The sequence below is a fragment of the Syngnathus typhle genome, linkage group LG6 (genome assembly GCF_033458585.1).
Source record: "Syngnathus typhle isolate RoL2023-S1 ecotype Sweden linkage group LG6, RoL_Styp_1.0, whole genome shotgun sequence".
In the NCBI taxonomy this organism is placed as follows: Eukaryota; Metazoa; Chordata; class Actinopteri; order Syngnathiformes; family Syngnathidae; genus Syngnathus; species Syngnathus typhle.
Genome location: NC_083743.1, coordinates 16,407,123 through 16,432,870, shown reverse-complemented (window position 1 = coordinate 16,432,870; position 25,748 = coordinate 16,407,123). Strand labels below are relative to the sequence as shown.

Genomic DNA, 25,748 nt, shown 5'->3' with positions numbered 1-25,748 from the left:
CGCTCTCATTGTTACTTCTGTCACGTTTGCGACAGTGCAACATTTTACGATTTACAAGACAAGTTAGGATAGTCACGGTGGGGAGGGGGGGCGCGAATAGTTTTCTTCTTGCTAGGGGGGGGCGTAACAGAAAATAATTGAGAAGCACTGCATTAAACCAATGATTCAAGATATAGTGTAATTCTACAACAGAACACAAGTAGACACACTTTCACACTTACCGTAATTTTCAGACTAAAAGTCGCTCAGGAATATAGGTCGCATTAGCCATAAAATGCACAATAACGTGAGAAAAAAACATATACAAGTCGCTCCGAACGAGCAACAACAGGCTAAACCAGGGGTGGGAAAACTACGGCCCGCGAGCCACATCCGGCCCACGGGACCGTTTAATCCGGCCCGCCAACCCTGAATAAATTGTATTATTAAATTTTTTTTGGGTCGTATTGCCTGCAATGACTGCGTTTCCCCAGTAGATGGGGAAGCGCTCGCCTGCGCATTTACTACCGGAAGCCGTGTCAGAAAGCTCGGTGCACACTCACAAGTGCGTGTACGTAATGAGTAGTGCGGACATGGCACTCTCGCACTCTATTTGTATCAGTCCCGAATTTAGAGCGTGGGCTGTGACGACAGCATTCTTGTAATTCACGCGCTGAGCTTTCAGATGCAGTTTTTCGCTAAAGCCACCCACAAACCCAACCCTGGAATCCTTCCATTAAAATGAGTCACCCAAGGAAAAGCAAGGTGGACACAGTGCCGAGTGTTTGAAAAAGAGTGGCCAATTTGGCTCGACGTACGCGACGTGGCGTTCAGCCACATGAGCATCAACATCAACCCGTCACAGATCTAGGTAAATGGACCAACATCTCGGATCTCTCCTAAGAATTCCACAACAAATTGTACTCCAGTCTATGATGCACTAGCAAAAAAGGGAGACCAACAACACTGTTCCCGCTGAAAATGAAGGGGAGGCTCTCAAGTTTGTTGTAAGAAGATGCATTTTTAATATAATTTGTACAAATAGCAGGGATTGAAACTAGTGACCATTCTCATTTTCAAACAATGCAGGATGCTCAAGGACATTGATGCACCACCTGTTTCCGACTGATCTTAACCTGTAAAGTTCTTAAGGCTTACTTTAAGGAAGTGTTTGTCACGGACGGAGTGTGGAAATGGAGCCGGGCGACCAAGTGCGGCTTGGACCAGGGTTTATTGCAGGAACTCAAACTAACAGACTCAGTAAACTGACATGACATACTAACAAACTAACAACAGGACTGGCCGAACAAGACGTGAAACCAAAAAGACAGGATTACACTAAATCATGGGCACACAGGAAGGGAGGGGCGAGCACACAGACACACGGACATGAGCACACAGACATGATCGGGTATGAGTCGTGACAGTGTTTCCCGTTTCCTCACCTCTGTTACCAGGTGTTTGCGAGGTAAAACTGCTCTGATTTTCAGATACCCCTCACGGTCTTGCCGTTTTGATTACTTTATTTGGATGTATGCTTTCACCAATTCTTCAAGATGATATATTTGGTCAGAATGTTTGCCGTTTGATGTGATCTCATAAGATAAAAATCTTTCTTTAATCTGACCTGCAGGCACTGAAGTGATGGAGACTGTTATTGCCCACGCCTGATCTATACTATATGTGTCCTACAGGCTGGTGACCATTTCAGGGTGTTACCTGTGTCTCTCCCAATGACAGCTGGGATAGGCGCCAGCACGCCCGCAACCTTGGTCAGAATAAGCAGTGCAGAGAGTGGATGGATTGATGTTTTAGTTAAAATGAAAGATAAATAAATGTTAGCTCTTTTTGACTACCGTTTTTTTCCATGTATAATGCGCCCCCATGTATAATACACACCCTAAAAATGGCATGTCAATGCTGGAAAAAAAACATGTATAATACGCACCCCAATTATTTTATTTTTTTATATATATTTTTTTAAGTCCCAATGATCGTCACACACGCATCTGGGTGTGGTGAAATTTTTCCTCCTCATTTGACCCATCCCCGTGTGATTTTGATCCATCCCCTGGGGGAGAGGGGAGCAGTGAGCAGCAGCGGCGGCGCGCTCGAGAATCATTTGGTGATCTAACCCCCCAATTCCAACCCTTAATGCTGAGTGCAGGGAGGGAATGGGTCCCATTTTTATAGTCTTTGGTATGGTCTTAACTAGGCTGGATGTATTTTTTTTGTTGGCGTTGATTTCTCCGACTGCCCATAAAGGCACCACCGCGATCAGTTAGGTTAAAATGAAAAGAGGAAAATGACGTGCGGACATGTGAAAAAGGCGGCTTTGTATGGGAGAGGTTATAGTTATGTATAGTCGTTTGTATTTATTTAACGTTAGCGTACCATACCGTTTAGCCTGTTGTTGCCTATTCATGTCTTGTTTTGGTGTTTGATTGTGTCAAATAAAGTCACCCCAAAAATGCGACTTGTACTCCGGTGCAACTTATATATGTTTTTTTCTTCTTTATTATGCATTTTATGGCTGGTGTAACTTGCACTCCGGAGCGACTTATAGTCCGGAAATTACGGGAACTAAAGTTGCGTTTTACTCATTTATTGAACAATTTGTCATCCCCTTTCTCGTCATTGACTCTCATTGTTTCTGGCACAATTTTTTTTCCGTACTGGATAATCCCACTTCCGTCCACTCCCAGGAGCATTTTATCCTGTCCGTCTCGAACTCGTGAATTAAGATAAAGTTAACTACCATCATTATGGAATCCCATAGGATTTGAAGGAATGGGTTCGAAATACAAAAAGTCCTGCCTAGCTACAAAAACAGATATGCTCAAACCTCATTGAATAAAGTACATAGGCAGACAAGTACATTCACATATTAAATCAATTAAAGAAAAAAATTAGCATATACCGTTTTTTTCCGTGTATAGTGCGCCCCCATGTATAATACGCACCCTAAAAATGGCATGCTGATGCTGGAAAAAAGCCTGTACCCATGTATAATACACACCCAATTTTTATGAATTTTTAAAAAAATGTTTTTTTTTTTTTTTTTTTTTTTAAGTCCCAATGATCGTCACACACGCAGGGAGGCAATGGGTCCCATTTTTATAGTCTTTGGTATGGTCTTAACTAGGCTGGATGTAATTTTTTTTGTTGGCGTTGATTTCTCCGACTGCCCATAAACGCACCACCGCGCTCCGTGCATGTATAATGCGCACCCCAGATTTTAGGACAATAAATTAGTTAAATTTTGCGCACTATACACGGAAAAAAACGGTAATTATACCTACACACCAAATCAATAAAGAAGACATAACTAGACATTTTCGATAGGGGGTAATGACAGAGGTTTTTATAACTTTATGATCTGATATGTATTTTCTGAGCACTTCGAAATAACAAATGTTTTTTTATATATTGCCTGAATGGCTTAAATGACCCTTAAGGAACTGTTTAATGCATGCCTGATGATTTTCTAAATCACGGACACTGCCAAAGTCGTCTAAGAATGTTCAGTACTTGATTATATCTTATGTTTTGACTAATGCTTGATGCCAGTTTTCGATTACTACTGAACGTTCTGGACAGAGGGAAATATTTTGCCTAACAAAGAAAAGATATGGTTGGAAGCATGATTAAACTAAGAATATGATGACGTATGCAAGTACATATATGGAGTATCAAATGAACAAACAAACAAAAACATGGTAAGTGGTGAGTACAAACGTTGCATAGTCAGGGAACATTAATAAATTGATGATGTCATAGCCAAAAGCTCACATAATTCCGTACAAAATGACAAAATTGAAAGAATGATGAATGGGCAGTGGGCGACAGTGGGCGACAGTGGGCGAAGTGGATGTATGTGCAAGAATGGTTTACAGGAAGGACACTTGGAGATAAAAACCGGTAGAGGTGCCAGAGGGAGACAGAGAACCCGGCCAAAGATGATCGTCAAGGCTGAAAGACGGAAAGTAAAACAACGGCCCCCACACACATCGAATCGCCCAAAATCAGCACCCAACCCCACGGAACCAGCTCTCACCGAACCAGCACCCACTCCCATGGAATCAAACTCTCCTGCGAACGTGCCACACCCCCTGACTCATCACCCATCAAACTCGGCCCACACTGGCATGTGCAACTGAATATAAGCTGACCAAAGAACCTTGAACGTTGCCTTTCCTGAATGGAGACTTTCTGCTCTTGAGCATGGTCGCACGAAAGGCCAAGCGCTGTATTGTACTTTCCTGAAAACAGAGTTCTTAACAAGATTTGTGATTGAACTCAACCACTCTGTGTAAGTCTAAATCTTGTTTTGGTGTCTTAGCCTTGACACAGCATTGTCACACACACCAAGTCACATAAGCCATCTACCAAGTGCAGCTAGGACCAGGGTTCATTGGAGGAACTCAAAACACAGACTTGGTAAACTAACATAACTCTCTAACAAAACCAACAACAGGACTGACCGACAAAGACGTGGAACAAAAAGACAGGGTGACATTACCAAAGACAGGAACAGAAACCTGTGTTATTGTCAAATATTGTTTGTTTTTTAAATTTTCATTTAACATTTAACCACCTAAGTATCTAAGTTGGTTTATATTCTACACTAAATGTTCCTTATTACTAGGGGTGTAACGATTCATCGATACACATCGATTAATCGATATAATGCTCTACGATTTATTGGCATCGATGCTAAACGTAAACATCGATTTATATTGCCGTGTTTGACCTCGGACATTAGAACCGACTTTATTCTGAAATCCAGTTCATTGTTGCTCGCTTCCTCTTTCCGGGAATTAGTGCGCGCGGCGTTGTTGTGTTGTGAGCAGAGCAGGCACGTGAAAGGGGAGTCGACAACTAGTACGCGGCTCCTGGGCTGGTGCTATGGCTAGTGTCCAAAAAGACGAGGAGATTTGCTCCCCTTTAGGCTTCAGGTCATTCGTTTGGAAGCACTTTGGATTCCAAAGAAAAGATGGCTCAACGGACAAGACACATGCAGTTTGTAAATCCTGCCATGCGGTGATCAAATATGTAGGGACCACAAATCTCGCCGCACATTTAAAGAAAAAACACGACATCAAAGTTCAGTGTTAAAATAAGCACTTTGTATACTACAATACTCTTGTAATTTCCTAAATAAAGAGTTTGCAGTACCTTGTTGATTTTGCGTATGAATTGTTATAAATCAGGATATTATTCTATATTTTTTTATTAAAAAAAAAAAAAATCGATCGTAGAGCACTATATCGCGATATATCGTGAATGAATCGCAGCAGGCTTTAAGATATCGGCAAATATCGTATCGTAGTTCTTTGTATCAATATGATATCGTATCGTGACAAAACCCGCGATTTACACCCCTACTTATTACATGTTGCCTCTAGTGTTAAAAAGAAACCAGTAAAAAAAAAAAAAAAAATGTAAACAAGTAGCAAACAAAACCCAGCATGGTTCGCCAAACATAGCAGCCATTTCAGAACAATCCTATAACAGTTGTCTGCCTGCATGGTTCGCCAGACATAGCTGCCATTTTAGAACAATCCTATAACAGTTGTCTGAACAGTCCTCTAAATATTCTCATTTATAAAGTGGACTATTCAGACTACTGTGGACATTTTGCCTCTCTACGAGCAGACTTAATCAATTCACTCTCAAAAAGACTTGCTAGTCTGAGGAGATGGTGTAGGATCTATTTATATTTTAATGGAGAAACACACCCCAACATAGAATAGTTTCACTCTTTTGGGATCCAAAATGACAGTTAACTTCTGCCAGTCAAAGATGGATGAAATCATCCATTCCATGCCATTGTATTGTAATAATGGTCAAAGAATACCCGAATACCGAAAGACAAAAGTAGCTGTTTGTTCTTTGTTGAAAGCTAAATTATTTAATATTTTATGAACAAATGAAAGGACAGGATTGTATGTGGTGAATACATAGGTGGCGCAGCACAACTCCCCGTCTGTTCACAGATTCTTTCCCACAGCAGCTTAACCTATAATAACGCCTGCTAATATATGAATGATTATCTGCTTGATTGTGGAATTGGTAAATATATAGAATACCAAGTTGATGAAGATGCTGTTGGTATGTATTAGCACCCCTGTGGCTAACTGCAGCCTCACAGAGCTGCTTGCACAGCTGCAGACTCTGCTGTGTTGTTTTAAGTGGGTCTCAAGATGTTGTCCAGCCGGTGCTGTACTGAAACTGGTGCTTAGATGTCTGTGGTCCTTGTTAGACCATAAGGACCTTGATGTGGCCTAGGACTTGGTCAGAGTGGCAAGAAGCTGTCTTTTTTAAATAACACCAAATATTTAATAATCATGGATGTACATTGTGTATCCAAGACATGGTGCTGTATGAACGGATTTCCTGCTGATCAAGGGTCAAAATGTATAGTTGAAATTTTACCTCCTGTCATGTGCCCTTGCTATTCTTCTGACACCACCAAAGAAGCCCTGTGGTTAATACATTAACCATTCTGAGGTCAAGCGGTGTTGCCTGCGTCATTACTAATTGAGAAGGTTCTTTCGAAAACTACAGCACATACTTGGAGACAAACCAAACTAATCAAGATTTAATTACAAATCCTACAAGACCAAAACTTCATGGACTGCAGCTTATCTTCAAGATGCCCTATAAAGGAATCCACATTCAGGTTGCTGTAGTCTTTTTTGCAGGTGATTGGGATTTAAATTGTTTAATTTTACATAAGAGAGAAGTAGTACAGATTGACTGGATGTTATTGATTGATTGATTGATTGTTTGTTTGTTTGTTTATGTGTCTATTTATTTTCCATGTATGTTTAAGCAAACTACGGATAAAAATAGTATCTTACAATGCAATACAATTTGGGATAAAAGATTTTCATTTGTGTAAATCAATGATTAGATATGCTGCAGCAGATATATCTCCAATCCTTTTTTTATGCAGTAGCTACGGGACACCAACCAGCAACAAGCTGCTTTTTGAATGAACTGTGGTGACAAGGTGTTGTTCTTTTCCCCCTCCCTCTATCGTCTGTCTTCCGGGAACACTAATAGGCTCCATGCAGAGTAATGTGACCAATTGAATCATCCTCGGCCTGGAGCTGGAAGTTGCAGATCTGCGGGGCAGAGAGCGTCACGCTCACTACGGCTGCAACACAAAAAAAAAAAAAAACACTCAGTGGTGACACAAACAGTGTTTGTCTCAAGACTTCTCTGGGATTTATACCCTGTCCTGCCAAAGGACTTGCCATTTGCAGCATTACGATCAGTTTCATCTGCTTTTTCCATTTGGCAGACCTCAGACCAACTCATAGGTGAAAAGGTCAGAGGGCCCCTCTGTAACCCTGACTGCAGTTTGAGGTGAGTAAGCAGAAGAGACTCTCATATCAAGACAATGACTTGTGACGTGATCAATTTACTCAATTTGAGTAAACAATGTAACTTGGTTTTATAAATACAGATTTATAACTATACTAGGTATATACCAAACAACAATTTTATGTAAAACCATTTTGTAAAGAGCAGACCTGTTTATCAATTTCAATCATTATACATTATTGACAGTGGTGTCGGTGCTACATTTAATAGATATAGCCAAACAAGGACCTATGTGAAAATACATGTTCAGTAAGTAGACTGAAATTGACTTAAAGTCTTATGAGTTGTGCTTGATTAGATTACTTTTACTCGTTTGTACAAACTTGAGCTGTGAATGGGGGAAATGGATGACTCGTCTCAGTCTTGTGTCAGCACCATTACAAGGGTCAAATAGAGTTGTATTGAGTAGTCCATCAGCCTCAAGGTATTTTTACAGCAAATACTGTATGTTACACAAAGCACAGCATTTTTCTGTTGTTGCTTTCATTAGATATTTGAACAAAACGGATGATGACTTGATTTAAAGTGGATTAGGTGTTCAAAAACAAATTCACACATCGATTTGGAAGCATATTAGCCCCATGGAGTCTATGATGAAGAGCTTTTTTTGTTTCAGTCTCCATTTTATTTTAAAAATAGTACATAATAATAATGATTTAACTTGAGTCAAGGAAGGCATCAACAAAAAGAACAAATACTTATGATTTAGATTTTAGTCTTCAGTTTTAGTTCACAGGGCCCCAAAACTGGCAGTGGTCTGTGTGCACTGTGTAGTTTGCATGTACCAGTACTTCTTGTGCTTGAGTTGGTTTTCCACCAGTGTGTACCCTGGCTTTCACTCAGAGTCAGCTGGGATAGGTTCACCCACCCGCAACCCTGAGGACAAGTAATATATAGAATGGATGGGAGGGTAACTGAAAAGATCATTTTTGGTCATTGAATCATTATTGTACAAACCGGATTCGGTTGAAGTTGGGAAATTGTGTAAAATGTAAATAAAAACAAAATACAACGATTTGAAAATCCTTCTCAACCCATATTCAATTGAATGCACTACAAAGACAACATATTTAATGTTCAAACTGATCAACTTAATTGTTTTTTGCCAAATAATAATTACTGTATTTTTCAGACTATAAATCACGTTTTTTTTCATAGTTTGGATGGGGGGGGGGGGCGACTTATACTGAGGAGCGACTTATGTGAATTTTTTCATAAATTTTCAAAATTTAAAAAAAATAAAATCGCGATAAACGAACCGCGATGTAGCAAGGGATTACTGTAATTTGAATTTCAAGTGATGCCAGCAGCGCGGCGCGCCGGTTGTTTACATAAAGGACAAAGATTCGATCACGGGATGACGAAGATGACGAAGGGCCCCACGTACTACCGCCATCATTAGCGGCTTTGTTTGTAAGTGACACGGAGGACGAAGAGTTTGAAGGATTTAATGATTTGGAGTGACACAGAAGGTTTGCAAAACTATTATGGCTTTTACGTACGCCTGGTCCTACTCTACGGAGCTCTCTTTCACCTCCGTGGATGGAAGTCGGGGGCCGGCGTTCGGCCGGGGGCTGTCCGGGGACGGTGGATGGGGCTCCGACATGGGTTTTACGCACGCCCGGTCCTACTCTACGGAGCTCTCTTTCACCTCCGTGGATGGAAGTCGGGGACTGGCGCTCGGCCCGGTGGCTGACCGGGGACGGTGGATGGGGCTCGGACATGGCTTTTACGCACACCCAGTCCTATACTATGGAGCTCTCTTCCACCTCTGTGGCTGGAAGTGCCACCTCCGGGGATGGAAGTCCACGCCGCCACACACCTGGAAGTCGACGCCGGTGCTTGGGGCCGTGTGGCGGTGAACTATTTATGTTATAGTTATTTGATATATTTTATTTCATGTAGCAACTTGTAAATGTTTGTATCGTTACAGTTCAGTAGTTGTTGGCTCGTTGAACTCTTGTTTTGTTAAATAAAGAGCAGTTTACCAAACCCACGTCTTTCCTTGTACTTTGTTAACGCTACAATATAGTTATATACAGGGCTGTGGACTCGGTCGGATTTTTGCACCGAGTCCGAGTCCGGCCTCTTGACCACGAGTCCGAGTCCGGCTGTCCATTTTTTCTGTTAATTCAATACTGCTTAGTCTTTATTCAAGGCTAATTTAGATCAAAATCTAAATAATTACAACAGTTTTGTGATGGCTTTGTCTTTATTAAACATATAAACGAATACAATAAACAGATACTTTCAAGTTTTAATCATTAATTACACCATGATAGCTCAGACATTTATCTAAACACAAATAATTAGTGACGACCCCACAACTATCGAAACACATCAATGATATAAGCTGGGTGACATAATCGTCCTTGACATTGGTACATAATGTAAACATTAGCCTAAGTGCAACTCAACGTGGCCGCATTGATCGTAACGTACGCTCCGTTTCCCCCCCAAATCTAGAGGCAAAATATTGTTCTCTCGCTGCTCCCGGGTTCTTCCATCTTGGCTGCGCACGGGGCATTGTGGGTCTTGTACGTGCACGCACGCACGCAGGCAGGCAGGCGCGGGCGCGCACGCAACAACTAAATGTTTCTTCATAACAAGCAAGCAGGGCTGTGGACAGTATTCCTACGCGCATCCTCAGCAGCATGATGAAAATAAAATTGAACGTATTTTTTTTATTGGTGGACTTGGTCAAAATCAGCACCGAGTCCGAGTCCGGCAAAAATGACAGAGTCCGACCGAGTCCCCGAGTCCGAGTCCGAGTCCACAGTCCTGGTTATATATTAGATCTGTGGAATAACGACGAGGCTGACGTCAGGGCGCATGCGCGGCGTTGTTGACAAAAGACGAAGAATTTGATCGATGGATTTAATGATTGTTGATGATGATTAATGGTTTGATAATATTATTGCTTATATAATACTTATCCATCCATCCATTTTCTGTACCGCTTAGTCCCCACGGGGGTCGCGGGAGTGCTGGAGCCTATCCCAGCCATCATCGGGCAGTAGGCGGGGGACACCCTGAACCAGTTGCCAGCCGATCGCAGGGCACACGGAGACAAACAGCCATTCGCACTCGCACTCACACCTAGGGACAATTTGGAGTCTTCAATCGGCCTACCAAGCATGTTTTTGGAATGTGGAAGGAAACCGGAGTGCCCGGAGAAAACCCACGCGGGCCCGGGGAGAACATGCAAACTCCACACAGGGAGAGCCGGAGGTGGAATCGAACCCGCACCCTCCTGACTGTGAGGCGGACGTGCTACCCAGAGCTCCACCGAGCCGCTATATACCGTTTTTTTCCGTGTATAGTGCGCCCCCATGTATAGTACGCACCCCTAACAATGGCATGCTGATGCTGGAAAAAAGCTTGTACCCATGTATAATACGCACCCAATTTTTATGAATTTTTTTTAATTTTTTTTTAAATTTTTTTTTTTTTTTTTTTTAAGTCCCAAAGATCGTCACACACGCAGGGAGGCAATGGGTCCCATTTTTAAAGTCTTTCGTATGGTCTTAACTAGGCTGGATGTCATTTTTTTAGTTGGCGTTGATTTCTCCGACTGCCCCTAAACGCACCACCGCGCTCCGTGCGCACACGGCGGCTCTGTATGGGAGAGACGTTGAAGAGGAATAAAAACACCCTTGGAAACCAAAACTTGCCCCTCGTCGTGACTCGGAGCCGCAACAAATGTTTCGGATTTGTGTAGGGTACATTGTGACAGACGGCAAACTCGCAGGTGATCGAGCGAGCGTCTGATACAAGAGCATTGCGGTCGTATGGAGCGTGTTTGAAATGAACAGCAGAGACGAAAGGAACAAGGCAAAGTGTTGTGAAATAAAATATTACCTGTAATACGCATTTTGTTATTTGCTGATTGAAACTGCTAATTAAACTGTGAATTGAAACTAATAGGTGGAGAACTGAACTCTCGCTCTTTATATAGCTGACGTGTCTTGCGCAACTGTTCTGCGCATCTGTAATGGCGGCCTCCGTATGACGTCCGGTCCGCGATGGAGATTAAAAAACAAACAATATTTGACAATAACACACCATCGAGGATTGCACCATCGCATCAAACGATGTGTCGTCAATTATGAATTTTACTAAGTGTGTTGGGCAGGATGGCTGAATGCGATGCGCGATTGACAACAAACAAGAAGAAAGGTGAGTTTTATTTCGGGGGAGATTTGTCATGTCTCGTCCCCAGTTTTGCTATGTGTCTAGGTTGCCATAGTTTCTGTTCGTGTCACCCCGCTCTTCCTGTGTCACCTCAATCGATGTAACGTGTTTTGTATTTAAGTCCTGTCTGCCCCTCGCTCACCGTTGGATCATTGCATGTGTTACTGTCATTCTGTTCCTGTCTTTGGTAATGTCACCCTGTCTTTTTGTTCCACGACTTTGTCGGTCAGTCCTGTTGTTGGTTTTGTTGTACCATGACTTTATTTAAAAAAAAAAAAAAAAAAAAAAAATTAAAAAAAAAAAAAATAATTTTTTTTTTCTTTGTACCCATGTATAATACGCACCCCAGATTTTAGGACAATAAATTAGTAAAATATTGCGCACTATACACGGAAAAAAACGGTAATAGTTATTTGATATATAATCTATATATCGTTATATGGCCCTGTGTAATATTTTGAAATGCAAGCGCCGTCAGCGGCGCGCACCCATTGTTGACATAAAGCACGATCGATGGATTTAATGAATTGGAGCGACACAGATGGTTTTATAGACGTGTTACTTATATAATAGTTATTTGAATAACTCTGAATGTTACGTCAGGCCCGTTCTCAGCTCTTTGTTTGTGTTTATGTCACGTTAGCCTACCTATCGTTTAGCCCAGGGGTGGGCAAACCTTTTGACTTGCGGGCCGAACTAGGTTCTAAATTTGGACCGGAGGGCCGAACCAGGAGCAGATGGATGTAGTGTTTGTGTGAAGTAATATAAACGACCTGTAAAAGTCATTGCATAAAAGGTTTTGGCCTTTAGTAGGTAGTAAAGCATGGATATTCAAAAAAAGTTTTTTGAAAACAAATGCATTTATTAAAAGCATTAAAAAAAAAAATGCTATCAGTGATTCTCATAAAATACGACACTGTTATTATGAATAACAGTCTCCATCACTTCAGTGCCTGCAGGTCAGATTAATGAAAGATGTTTATCTTATGAGATCACATCAAACGGCAAACATTCTGACCAAATATATCATCTTGAAGAATCGGTGAAAGCATACATCCAAACAAAGTAATCAAAACGGCAAGACCGTGAGGGGTATCTGAAAATCAGAGCAGAGTTTTACCTCGCAAACACCTGGTAACAGAGGTGAGGAAACGGGAAACACTGTCACGACTCATACCCGATCATGTCTGTGTGCTCATGTCCATGTGTCTGTGTGCTCGCCCCTCCCTTCCTGTGTGCCCACGATTTAGTGTAATCACACTCACCTGCCTCTCGTTACCTGTGTTGTATTTAAGTTCTGTTTGTGTGTCACTCGCTGTCGGAACATTGTGTTGAGTTGGTGTTGAAAGCTCACTGTCACGAGGTTTGTTTAGTTCCTGTCTTTTTGGCTTCACGTCTTGTTCGGCCAGTCCTGTTGTTAGTTTGTTAGTATGTCATGTCAGTTTACTGAGTCTGTTAGTATGAGTTCCTGCAATAAACCCTGGTCCAAGCCGCACTTGGTCGCCCGGCTCCATTTCCACACTCCGTCCGTGACAAACACTTCCTTAAAGTAAGCCCTAAGAACTTTACAGGTTAAGATTAGTCGCAAACAGGTGGTGCATCAATGTCCTTGAGCATCCTGCATTGTTTGAAAATGAGAATGGTCACTAGTTTCGATCCCTGCTATTTGTACAAATTATATTCAAAATGCATTTTCTTACAACAAACTTGAGAGCCTCCCCTTCATTTTCAGCGGGAACAGTGTTGTTGGTCTCCCTTTTTTGCTAGTGCATCATAGACTGGAGTACAATTTGTTGTGGAATTCTTAGGAGAGATCCGAGATGTTGGTCCATTTACCTAGATCTGTGACGGGTTGATGTTGATGCTCATGTGGCTGAACGCCACGTCGCGTACGTCGAGCCAAATTGGCCACTCTTTTTTAAACACTCGGCACTGTGTCCACCTTGCTTTTCCTTGGGTGACTCATTTTAATGGAAGGATTCCAGGGGAAGGTTTGTGGGTGGCTTTAGCGCAAAACTGCATCTGAAAGCTCAGCGCGCGAATTACAAGAATGCTGTCGTCACAGCCCATGCTCTAAATTCGGGACTGATACAAATAGAGCGCGAGTGCGCCATGTCGGCACTACTGAGTAGGTACACGCACTTGTGAGTGTGCACCGAGCTTTCTGACACGGCTTCCGGTAGTAAATGCGCAGGCGAGCGCTTCCCCATCTACTGGGGAAACGCAGTCATTGCAGGCAATACGACCCAAAAAAATGTTTAATACAATTTATTCAGGGTTGGCGGGCCGGATTAAACGGTCCCGTGGGCCGGATGTGGCTCGCGGGCTGTAGTTTGCCCACCCTTGGTTTAGCCTGTTGTTGCTCGTTTATGTCTGTTCTTGCGACTTATACTCCGGAGCGATTTATACATGTTTATTTTCACGTTATTGTGCATTTTATGGCTAATGCGACGTATATTTCGGAGCAAATTTTAGTCCGAAAAATACGGTAACTTAGAATTTCATGGCTGCAACACGTTCAGTAGAAGTTGGGAAAGGTGGCAAAAAATACTGAGAAAGCTGAGAAAAGCTCATCAAACACCTATGTGATCAGGCTAATTGGGAACAGGTCGGTACCATGATTGGGTATAAAAGGAGCCTCCCCAAACATGCTCAGTCATTCACAAGCAAGGATGGGGCGAGGTTCACCACAAATAGTTGAACAGTTTAAGAACATTACTCAAAGCAAAATTGCTACGAATGTAGGGATTTCAACATCTACGGTCCATGATATCATCAAAAGGTTCCGAGAATCTGGTGAAATCACTGCACGTAAGCGCCACGGCCAGAAACCAAGACTGAATGATCGTGACCTTCGATCCCTCAGACGGCACTGCCTTAAAAACCGACATGTGTGTAAAGAATTTCACCAAATGGGCTCAGGAAAACTTCAGAAAACCACTGTCAGTAAATACCGTTCGTCACTACATCAGTAAGTGCGGGTTAAAACTGTACGATGCAAAGCAAAAGCCGTTTATGAACAACATCCAGAAACGCCACCGGGTTCTCTGGGCCCGAGCTCGTGTAAAATTGACTGATATACACTGGACGTCGTGTCCTCCGGACCAAAGAGGAAGCGGACCATCCGGACTGTTATCAATGCAAAGTTCAAAAGCCAACATCTGTGATGGTATGGGGGTGCATTGGTGACTTACCGTATTGGCCCGAATATAAGACAGCCCCGATTATAAGACGACCCCCTCTTTTTCAAGACGCAAGTTTGAAAAAAGACTTTTTGAACACCAAATGTAATTTTTATACAGAAACTAATTACATCTGAGACAAATGATTATAACAATATATTCGAGAGAAAAAGCATGTTATTTTGCCTCATTCAAATCATGCAAAAACTGTCGATCACATCTTAATATCTGAACATTTATATATGTAAATTAAAGTGCAATCACATTTGTAAATGAATGGCTTCTGGTTTTTGAAATGTAAATAAACCAATCTACTGTGATAAAACAACATTTCATAATAATAACCATCAATGAAATACTCTCTGCAACACACCAAACATAAGTCATCGATCGAGACAACAAAATACATTTGCTGACGACCGTTGGTCGCCGTGCCGCTGCGTAACGGCTACTCGTACGATGCGAGGCAAACTTAAAGGTGCGCGCCGGAGCTGTCAATCAAACGGTGCGCACACAAAGCAAACTGCGATCGGACAAACGGCACAACAGTGGACAGTGGTAACAACAACAATTATATTGTGTCGCGTACATGTATGTCTATCGTGTTAGGTGTCTCGTCACCGTGGGATAGAGTAAACGTAATTTCGGTCTCTTTGTGTGTTGTGACATGTGGAGAGATTGACAATAAAGCTGACTTTGACTTTGAAATAAAATGTATATACTCACTTTGTGTCAAAGAGGCACACAATCACAGCAACATACTCAGTCGATACCAGCAACCTTTAACTTACCGCTGCGCACAAGTGAAAATGGGTATAATGTCTAGACCCCGAATATAAGACGACCCCCACTTTTTCAGTCTTATTTCAATGCAAAAAACATTGTCTTATATTCGGGCCAATGCGATACATTTCTGTGAAGGCAACATGAATGCTGAAAAGTACATACAGATTTTGGAGCAACATATGCTGCCGTCCAAGCAACGTCTTTTTTATGGACGCCGCTGCTTATTTCAGCAAGATAATGCCAAGCCAGATTCTGCACGTACAACAGCGTGGCTTCGAAGTAAAAGAGTCAAGGTTCTCCCCTGGCCCACTTGCAGTCTAGACCTGTCTCCCATTGAAAATGTGTGGCGCATTATGAAGCGTAAAATACAACAGCAAAGACCCCGGACTGTTGAACAACTGAAGCGGTTCATCAAGCGAAAATTGGAAAGAATTCCACATGAGAAGCTAGGAGAATTAGTCTCCTCTCTTCAAAACGTTTATTGAGTGCTATTAAAAGGAAAGGTGATGTAACAAAGTGGTAAACATGCCCTTTCTCGACTTCTACTGCACGTGTTGCAGCCATGAAATTCTAAGTTAATTATTATTTAAAAAATAAAATAAAGTCTATGAGTTTGAGCACCCCTCCGTGAGTCGGGTTTGCGTGCCCCTATGATCCTAGGAACCATGTTGTCTGGGACTTTATGCCCCTCTTAGGGTCACCCATGGGAAAAAGGTCCTAGGTGAGGGGCCAGACAAAGCACAGCTCAGAAGACCCCTTATGATGAGTAAAATATAGGGGTGTAACGATACATCGATACACATCGATTAATCGATATAATGCTCTACGATTTATTGGCATCGATGCCAAACGTAAACATCGATTTATATCGCAGTATTTGACCTCGGACATTAGACGCGACTTTATTTTGAAATCCAGTTCATTGTTGCTTGCATCCTCTTTCCGGGAGCAGTGCTTTCGGTCCGCCCGCGGCGTTGTTGTGTTGTGAGCAGACCAGGCACGTGAAAGGGGAGTCGACAACTAGTACGCGGCTCCTGGGCTGGTGCTATGGCTAGTGTCCAAAAAGACGAGGAAATTTGCTCCCCTTTAGGCTTCAAGTCATTCGTTTGGAAGCACTTTGGATTCCAAAGAAAAGATGGCTCAACGGACAAGACACATGCAGTTTGTAAATCCTGCCATGCGGTGATCAAATATTCAGGGAGCACAAATCTCGCCGCACATTTAAAGAAAAAACACAACATCAAAGTTCAGTGTTAAAATAAGCACTTTGTACGTATACTACAATACTCTTGTAATTTCCTAAATAAAGAGTTTGCAGTACCTTGTTGATTTTGCGTATGAATTGTGATAAATCAGGTTATTGTTCTATATTTTTTATTAAAAAAAAAAAAAAAAAAACGATCGTAGAGCACTATATCGCGATATATCGTGAATGAATCGCAGCAGGCTTTAAGATATCGGCAAATATCGTATCGTAGTTCTTTGTGTCGATATTATATCGTGACAAAACCCGCAATTTACACCCCTAGTAAAATATATGGACCTAGTTTTCCCTCGCCCGGACGCGGGTCACCGGGGGCCCCCCTCTGGAGCCAGGCCTGGAGGTGGGGCTCGAATGCGAGCGCCTGGTGGCCGGGCCTTCGCCCATGGGGCCTGGTCAGGCACAGCCCGAAAAGAAAATGTGGGTCTCCCTTCCCATGGGCTCACCACCTGTAGGAGGGGCCAAAGGGGTTGGGTGCAAAGTGAGCTGGGCGGCGGCCAAAGGTGGGGACCTTGGCGGTCCGATCCCCGGCTGCAGAAGCTGGCTCTTGGGACATGGAATGTCACCTCTTTGGCTGGAGAGGAGTCCGAGCTGGTGTGTGAGGCAGAAAAGTTCCGACTAGACATAGTCATGACATAGTTTGGGCTCTGGTACAAGCCCTCTCGAGAGGGGATGGACTCTTTTCCACTCTGGAGTTGCCCGCGGTGAGAGGCGTCGAGGAGGTGTGGGCATACTTATTGCCCCCCGGCTGGGCGCCTGCACATTGGGGTTCACCCCGGTGAACGAAAGGGTAGCCTCCTTCCGCCTTCGGGTGGGGGGACGTGTCCTGACTGTTTGTGTCAATGCACCAAACGGCAGCTCAGAGTACCTAGCCTTCTTGGAGTCCCTGGAGGAAGTGCTGGAGAGTGCTCCTTCTGGGGACTCCATCGTCAATATGTTTCAGTCTGAACTGGTCCAAACACACAAATCTGTTTAAACTGTTTGTGGCGTCAATCAATTTGTGGAGAGATAGCGCCATACATACAAAGCTTGAGGGTATGTATCGAAACAACTCCATTCATGAAAGTACAGTCAAACCTCGGTTTTTGAACGTCCCAGTTCTCAAACAAATCGGAATTTGAACGAAAAATTCTAGATTTTTTTGCCTCGGTTGTCAAACAAAAATTCAGAGGTCCAACCTCGCGAGATGAGCCGAGAAGACCCGAGAAAACGTGACCGCGCGACCCGGATGCCGACTGACTCCGTTCGTTTTTATTGTATTTTCATTACTTTGAGGATTGTATTAAGCCCTAACCATGCCTCCAAAGAAAGCAAGTGGGAGCAGTAAAGCCATCCTAAAACACAAAGACGCTCTTAAAGCAGTGAGACAGTGATCACCCGGCGCGCTGCAGTTGCACGATCGGACCAAATCAAGGTACACTAAAATTTTGGAAGTACATCAGGACTTCAAAATTATTTTCTAAATTTCAGTAACGGCTCTGTCACAATAATGCGACCAGCACGGTGCAGTTGCGCGGTCGGTGGCGTGCTACGGTTGCGCGGTTGGCGGTGCGCTGCAGTTGCGCGATTGGATAAAATAAAAATGAAAAAAAGGTTAAAAAAGGCGTTTTTTTTTTTTTTTAAGTCTTGGAAAGGATTAAATATTTTCCCATTATTTGTAATGGGAAAAATAGATTCGGAATTCGAATGATTCACTTCTCGAACCGCCTTCTAGAACGGATTGTGGTCGAAAACCGAGGTTTGACTGCATCTTTTTTTATTTTATTTTTTATTGTTTAGCACATATTATATCAATAACTGTGCAAGGAGGGAGACGAAGCCTAGGGCTTGTAAAGAGCTCCACTCCTTCTAACCCCCAATTCCAACCCTTAATGCTGAGTGCGAAGCAGGGAGGCAATGGGTCCCATTTTTACAGTCTTTGGTATGACCCGGCCGGGGTTTGAACCCACCTTCCAGTCTCAGGGCGGACACTCTAACCACTAGGCCAGTGCTTCTCAAATAGTGGGGCGCGCCCCCCTTGCTATTCCTGGGGGGGCGCGTGTGACCCTGGGGAACAGGCTTTTTTTTTGGCAGTACTAGAATAAAGTGTAATTGCGCGTTTACTACAGCAGGGGGCAGTGGCGCTCTCATTGTTACTTCTGTCACGTTTGCGACAGTGCAACATTTTACAACTTACAAGACAAGTTAGGATAGTCACGGTGGGGAGGGGGGGCGCGAATAGTTTTCTTCTTGCTAGGGGGGGGCGTAACAGAAAATAATTGAGAAGCACTGCACTAGGCCAATGAGCTGGTATCTCATGTGTTGTGTCTATCACAATTATCATGTCGTACACTTTGCTGCTGAACAACGCCTCTGTTCCAAAGTCAGTGCTGTTTGAGCATTAAATATGTTGTCTTTGTAGTGTATTCAATTGAATATAGGTTGAAAATGATTTTCAAACCATTGTATTTTGTTTTTATTTACATTTTACACAATTTCCCAACTTCAACCGAGTCCGGTTTGTATATTGTGGGGGTAAATGTCTCTCCATGTGGTTTCAATATGATAGTTCATGTTTAATTTTGCAAGGTTTTTAATAGGTTTATAGGTTATTTTAGGTTATTAAATCATGTTACAAGTCAAATTCTAAATCACAAAAACATTTTGAGAAATGTATATTAGTATTTGCCAGATTACCGTAATTTTCGGACTATAAATCGCTCCAGAGTATAAATCGCACCAGCCATAAAGTGCCTCAAAAAGTGAAAAAAAAAACATATATAAGTCGCTCCAGAGTATAAATCGCATTTTGGGGGGCAATTTATTCGACAAAATCCAACACCAAGAACAGACATGAACGAGCAACAACAGGCTAAACGATACGGTATGCTAACGTGACAAACACAAACGAGGAGCTGAGAACGAGCCTGACGTAACATTCAGTTATTTAAAAAAAACTATTACATAAATAACACGTTTATAAAACCATCTGTGTCACTCCAATTCATTAAATCCATCGATCGTCCTTTGTCAACAATGCCGTGTGCCGCGCCGCAGTTCAAATTATTCTACAGGCCCATACAACGATTGTAACTCCCCCTCGTATATAAAAGACAGCTTCGTGTTCTTTTGTTACTGATCCGTTTATCTTGACTTTGACAGATCTTGACAGACCGTGAGAACTGTGCAAACAACAGCAAACAAGTGGTTATATTAGCTGTAAGCTACAATGCTACGGATAAACAAGGTACATAAACCAAATGCAACTTCAGCAATGAAACACAAAAACGTCACCCTCCTTACCTTATTAGCTGCATATACAGGCTTGAGAGGTGGTTAATACGACTTAAGAAACTTATAACTATAACAGTCAACAGCTTAGAGAAACTTAGAGAAACTGGCCTTTTATAGCGGAGCTCTAGCTGGTGGTCCGTCACTAAAACGGGTCAGAGTGAAACGACATAGAAAAATATTCCGCCTCATCGATCGCCATTAATAGGCATGAACAAAAATACTTCAGGCTGAAATACTGCCTCAGCTGCAGTTACACTCCCACCAAAACATATCAACTGTACTGAATATGATTTTCAAATTACTATCCTGTGACCTTTGTTCCACTTCTGTCTCTGCTGGAGGTTCAGGAGGTATTCCTTCTTCCATCTTGTCCAGAAGTGGTTGGCTAGTAGTGGAACTCGACGCCATCTCTTGCGGAGGTACAGATTGGCCTTGCCCTTGACTGGTGTCTCCTTGTGACTCTGGAGTAGCGGTATTTCTTGCGAGAAAGCTGCTTCCTGAACCATCTTGATTCTCGTCAGCTCAGCTTCTCTCCTTTCCTCTAAACTGGTGGCTTCACAGGACCTTGGCTGGAGACCTTTAACTTCCTTCACATGGCATTTGAGTCTGGCGATAGCTTTCACCATTCTGGACCAAACAGAGAACTTGTGCAATCGATTCAGCACCGACCTAACTTCTTTCGCCTGGGTGTCGAGAACCTGGACTTTCTTAAGTTCTGGGTCGTCGCTTGCAATCTCTCCCACCTTGACTTCTCCACTTGGTAACTCCTTCTGCCAAAGACGATCTGGGCCTGTGAACCAGTTGGAGGATAGTAGCTGCTCTGCTGTGAGACCTCTTGAGGCGTGGTCGGCTGGATTGTCTTCTTCTGGGACCATTCTGCATCACCACGGCTAATGGTCTCATCCATGAAAGTCTTGTGGTCTTTGTAATATTGATGATTTCCTTTCATTTTCCTTTCAAGGCACTTCAGGTGTTGAATAGCACAGATCTTGTTATCGGGTAAGTAAGGCCTTTCCCTTTTGAATGGCCGCGGCATTTCATAATGTCCGTCGCTCTTTAACTTGATGCCAGTCTCCATTTCTGACAGGAATGTTATATCCTCTTGAGAAAGGGAACTGGCCTCTGATGACCTTTCAATGAAATCAGACTCCCGCATCTTCATGACATCTGCAGGTAAGATAACCTTTTTTATCTGTGTTCTATAGACATAGTGAACTTCACTTGTGAGGTCTGATGAGGACGGTAGCCCTGGCATCACTTGCTTCGCTATCACTTGGTGACTCATCCCAATTGCATCTCCATAGTTGAGACGGGGTTTACCATATCCCACCACACTCCAGCCCAGGTCTGTTCTCTGTGCAACCGGCTGATGCTCTTCCCCAGGCACCACTTGTCTCGGTATAAGGGCCTGAGCACAGTTGTAGCCGATTAACAGACCGACATCACAGCTTTGCAGAGGAGCAATCTCATCAGCGATGTGTTCAAGATGAGGCCATGCCTTTGCCGTCTCTGGTGTGGGAATATGGTCTCTGTTTGCAGGAATAAACTCTCTTGAGTACGTCACTGGCAGAGGAATAAGCTTGTCCGAATAAAATCCTCGTACTTGTAGACCAGTCAGTTTCTGGCAAGACACGACTATGTTTCTCGAAGCCAGTGTTGAGAGCTTTAACTGAACTGATGCACTCTTTGTGTTGAGAGCCTTTACTGCCTCCTCAAGGACAAAGGTTGTGTCACTTTGTGTGTCAAGGAGTGCATACACAAGGACTTCACGATTTGGCTTACTTACAGAGGACAGCCACACTGGAATTATTGTGGAAGTATGCGTGTTCGCTGTGTTCTGTACAACTCTATTTGTTGTTGCATCATTTGATGGTGTTTCTGCCTCCTCTTGTGGCTGTTCATTGTACCTTGATCCATAAGGCTTTGTTGACATTCTTTCTTCCTTGGTGCGATCATCATGAAGGCAAGTTGGATGTCCTTTCTCACAAGTATCACATGTGTTTCTTTCACCACAGTCCTTGGAGCGATGACCAGACTTCAGACAGCCGAAGCACAACTTTCTTTCTTGAACAAACTTGACTCGTTCTAAGATTGTCTTCTGCATGAACCTCCGGCACCTTTGAAGACTGTGTCCTTTTGGCAGTTCCCCCCACATACTTGCGAAGATAATATATCTTCTCTTCTGCAGGAATATTCTTTCTGTCAACGAGCGTCTGAAAGGACACCTTCCAGTCATTGAACCGCAGTGGGTCACCATTGAACACTGTGGGTTCAGGTAGAGGAATGCGACTCGCACTGATGGATTCTGCAAGTGCTCTGACAAGAGCTGACGTGCTGTCCTCAACTCTGTCCTTTTGCCTTGTTGGAGAACAGTTCTGTGGCGAACTAGTTCGAGAATTAATTTCTCTCTTCACAGAGACATGACGATGTAGAAGCTCCTTTATTTCTTCATCGGAGCAGTTGCCCTTAGACACGTGACCTGATCCTTCACTCTGGTCATATACTTGTTGCCGTGCCTTAGCAGCGTTTAGCTTCTTAATAGTCTTCAGTCGCTCTAGTTCTCTGCGTTTGGCGTCTACCACTCTTTGTCTCTCTGCATTTTCAGCCTCTTGTTTGTCTTTTAACTCAGCAGCTTCAGCTTCCAGCTTCTGAAGCTCCTCAATACGACGTTCTTGTTCCAGCATGACCTCTAAGGCAGCTTCGTTAGCGGCAACCTCAGCAGCTGCACTTTTCCTGCTTGCAGAGGAAGATTTAGTGTGGTGAGAGGTAGTGCTTGTCTCATGTGAGGCTACGGACAGCCTGTCATTGAGTATTTGTTTTTCATGCGTTTGACCTTTAGCCCCTTTGTCTAGAAGGTCCCTCGCTTCCTTGACAATCGTCCCTGTCACTACTTCACAGGTGTCAGCTCTACGACGGGTTTCATAGTCAGGAACATCAATGCGTCTCCACTCATAGTACACATCATTCAGCCTCTTAGCTGCATTGCATACTTGAGTGATATATTCATTCAGCTGCTCCTCTGAGTACCTTCTATTGTCTCCACGAAGCGCTTGTTTGGCCACTTTGGTTGCATCCTTCCACTTGTCATAGCACACACTGAAACGATGTGCAACTCTTCTTAATTGCTCTTCGTGCAGTTCTTGACCCTATTGCGGACTCTTTGGCCTAGTCGTGGCTCTTCTGAGGTAGTCGGGTTGCTGACCAATGTGCCATCAGTCACTTGTGGCTGCGAGTCTGCGCCCTGCACACTTTCATGCTTTCTGCCACTCTCAGACATCTTACTAGGTTTATGTTGCCCACTGCTGTCTTCTGAAGCAGTAAGTTCTCACTGTAACTCCCCCTCGTATATAAAAGACAGCTTCGCGTTCTTTTGTTACTGATCCGTTTATCTTGACTTTGACAGATCTTGACAGACCGTGAGAACTGTGCAAACAACAGCAAACAAGTGGTTATATTAGCTGTAAGCTACAATGCTACGGATAAACAAGGTACATAAATCAAATGCAACTTCAGCAATGAAACACAAAAACGTCACCCTCCTTACCTTATTAGCTGCATATACAGGCTTGAGAGGTGGTTAATAACTTAGAGAAACTGGCCTTTTATAGCGGAGCTCTAGCTGGTGGTCCGTCACTAAAACGGGTCAGAGTAAAACGACACAGAAAAATGTTCCGCCTCATCGATCGCCATTAATAGGCATGAACAAAAATACTTCAGGCTGAAATACTGCCTCAGCTGCAGTTACAACGATATATAAACTATATTTTAAATAACTATCACATAAACAACATTATTATCAAACCATTTGTGTTACTCCAAATCATTAAATCCATCGATCAAATTTCTCGTCCTTTATGTCATCCTGGTGACAGAGGACATGTCCAGAGGATATGGCGCTTTAAAGTGTTAATTACTTTATTTGATTTTTTCTCTCTATTTTTCATGTTTTGAATATGTTCAAGATAAAGATATCAAAGCATGTGAAGTGATCAACTATACTAAAAATAACATGTGAAGTGGTCAACTATACTTGTAAGTAACCTGGCCGGGTCATACCAAAGACTATAAAAATGGGACCCATTGCCTCCCTGCTTGGCACTCAGCATTAAGGGTTGGAATTGGGGGGTTAGATCACCAACTGATTCCCGAGCGCGGCATCGCTGCTGCTCACTGCTCCCCTCTCCCCCAGGGGATGGATTAAAATCACATGGGGGTAGGTTAAATGCAGAGGACAAATTTCACCACACCCAGATGTGTGTGTGACAATCATTGGGACTTTAACTTTAACTTAACTTTAAGTAAGTGATGTGTTAATGATCAAGTAAAAATTTGTGAAAAAAACATATATAAGACACTCCTGAGTATAAGTCGCCACCCCACCCAAACTATGAAAAGAAACGCGACTTATAGTCCGAAAATTACGGTACATGAAGAAACCATTAGTTGTGAGATTTTAGTCCATCTGCATCACAAACCAACTTAGATTAGGGATTCATTTTCTTCGTGTGAAAAAGAACTCTGCTGAACTACAATATAATGAAAGAAAATGGCCCAAATAGCTACGCGTACCTCCAGTAGAATGTCATCCTTCTCATTAAGAAATAGTTTAGGACTAGCAAGGTCAAAGCTCAACCTATTATTTGCAATGTTGCTATGCAGTGAAGCAACATTACAGACTTTCATAAATTATTTCTCTCCCAAAGACTCCTACTTATTACACACAATCAACATGCAGTTGAGACACTACCTTGTATCAAAGTCCGTCAAGATTAATGTTTTTGTCACCTTTCTATTAGTCAGGTCATTTTTACTATCTCTGTCCTATTGACCATGTACATGCTGTTTTCTCAATAAAAGTGCAAAAGTGGCACATATCTGCTATTTGAAAACCTCCAAAATTAAATATTACTATGGAACATTTTGAAACGGTACAAAGAATTCCTATAATGCTTGTTTCTAAAACACTCAGCTGTCCTCAAAGCTTGACAGTCGCCTCAGATAAGTCAAATTTTGGCCATAAGTTTAGTAGCTAAATTTCTCAAAGGTAGCAAAGTGAAGATAGACCAACAGCTCATTGATCTAAAAATACAACAGGGCATCCTGCCACATATTCAATTTTGATTTTGTGGTCACTGACTCAGCCATTTCGTTTTTGCAAAAAAAAGTGTTTTTTCACGGTTCTTGAGGGTTCTAAGTGGGTTCTACAAGGTTCCGTCGTTGAACCATTTTTTCCCTGTATTATGTTAATGATCTGCCCAATGTTTGCTGTGATGTTATTTCTTCAAATGTAGTACCGTTTTTTTCCGTGTATAGTGCCCCCCCATGTATAATACGCACCCTAAAAATGGCATGCTGATGCTGGAAAAAAGCCTGTACCCATGTATAATACGCACCCAATTTTTATGATTTTTTTTTAATGAAATTTTATTTATTTATTTATTTATTTTTTAAGTCCCAATGATCGTCACACACGCAGGGAGGCAATGGGTCCCATTTTTATAGTCTTTGGTATGGTCTTAACTAGGCTGGATGTAATTTTTTTGTTGGCGTTGATTTCTCCGACTGCCCATAAACGCACCACTGCGCTCTGTGCGCGCACGGGAAAGAGGCGTGCGGACGTGAAAAAGGCGGCTCTGTATGGGAGAGACGTTGAAGAGGAATAAAAACACCCTTGGAAA

At 42.7% G+C, this 25,748-nt stretch overlaps 2 protein-coding genes across 5 annotated transcripts in view; one reads left to right on the top strand and one right to left on the bottom strand.

Moving 5' to 3' along the window:
* Positions 1-156: 156 nt before the first annotated feature.
* LOC133155240 (uncharacterized) lies at positions 157-23,807 on the bottom strand. 4 transcript variants are annotated; one of them, XM_061280398.1, is made up of 4 exons: positions 23,615-23,807; positions 20,384-23,493; positions 8,160-8,250; positions 157-7,144 (listed from the first exon to the last, which is right to left on the bottom strand). In XM_061280398.1, exon 2 carries the CDS (start codon positions 22,325-22,327, stop codon positions 20,729-20,731), a length of 1,599 nt encoding a protein of 532 aa, XP_061136382.1. In that variant the 5' UTR covers positions 22,328-23,493; positions 23,615-23,807; the 3' UTR covers positions 157-7,144; positions 8,160-8,250; positions 20,384-20,728. The 4 variants fall into 4 exon arrangements, 2 of the variants coding, with proteins under 2 accessions (XP_061136382.1, XP_061136384.1); XM_061280400.1 differs by having other exon boundaries at positions 20,384-23,475; XR_009714635.1 differs by lacking the exons at positions 20,384-23,493; positions 23,615-23,807 and adding an exon at positions 20,080-20,377.
* The window catches only part of kcnj13 (potassium inwardly rectifying channel subfamily J member 13), a 61,286-nt gene continuing 42,708 nt past the window's right edge, over positions 7,171-25,748 (top strand). Inside the window, exon 1 of the mRNA XM_061280406.1 lies at positions 7,171-7,356. The gene's annotated coding sequence lies outside the window, so the exon portion shown is untranslated. The remainder of the gene's footprint in view (positions 7,357-25,748) is intronic.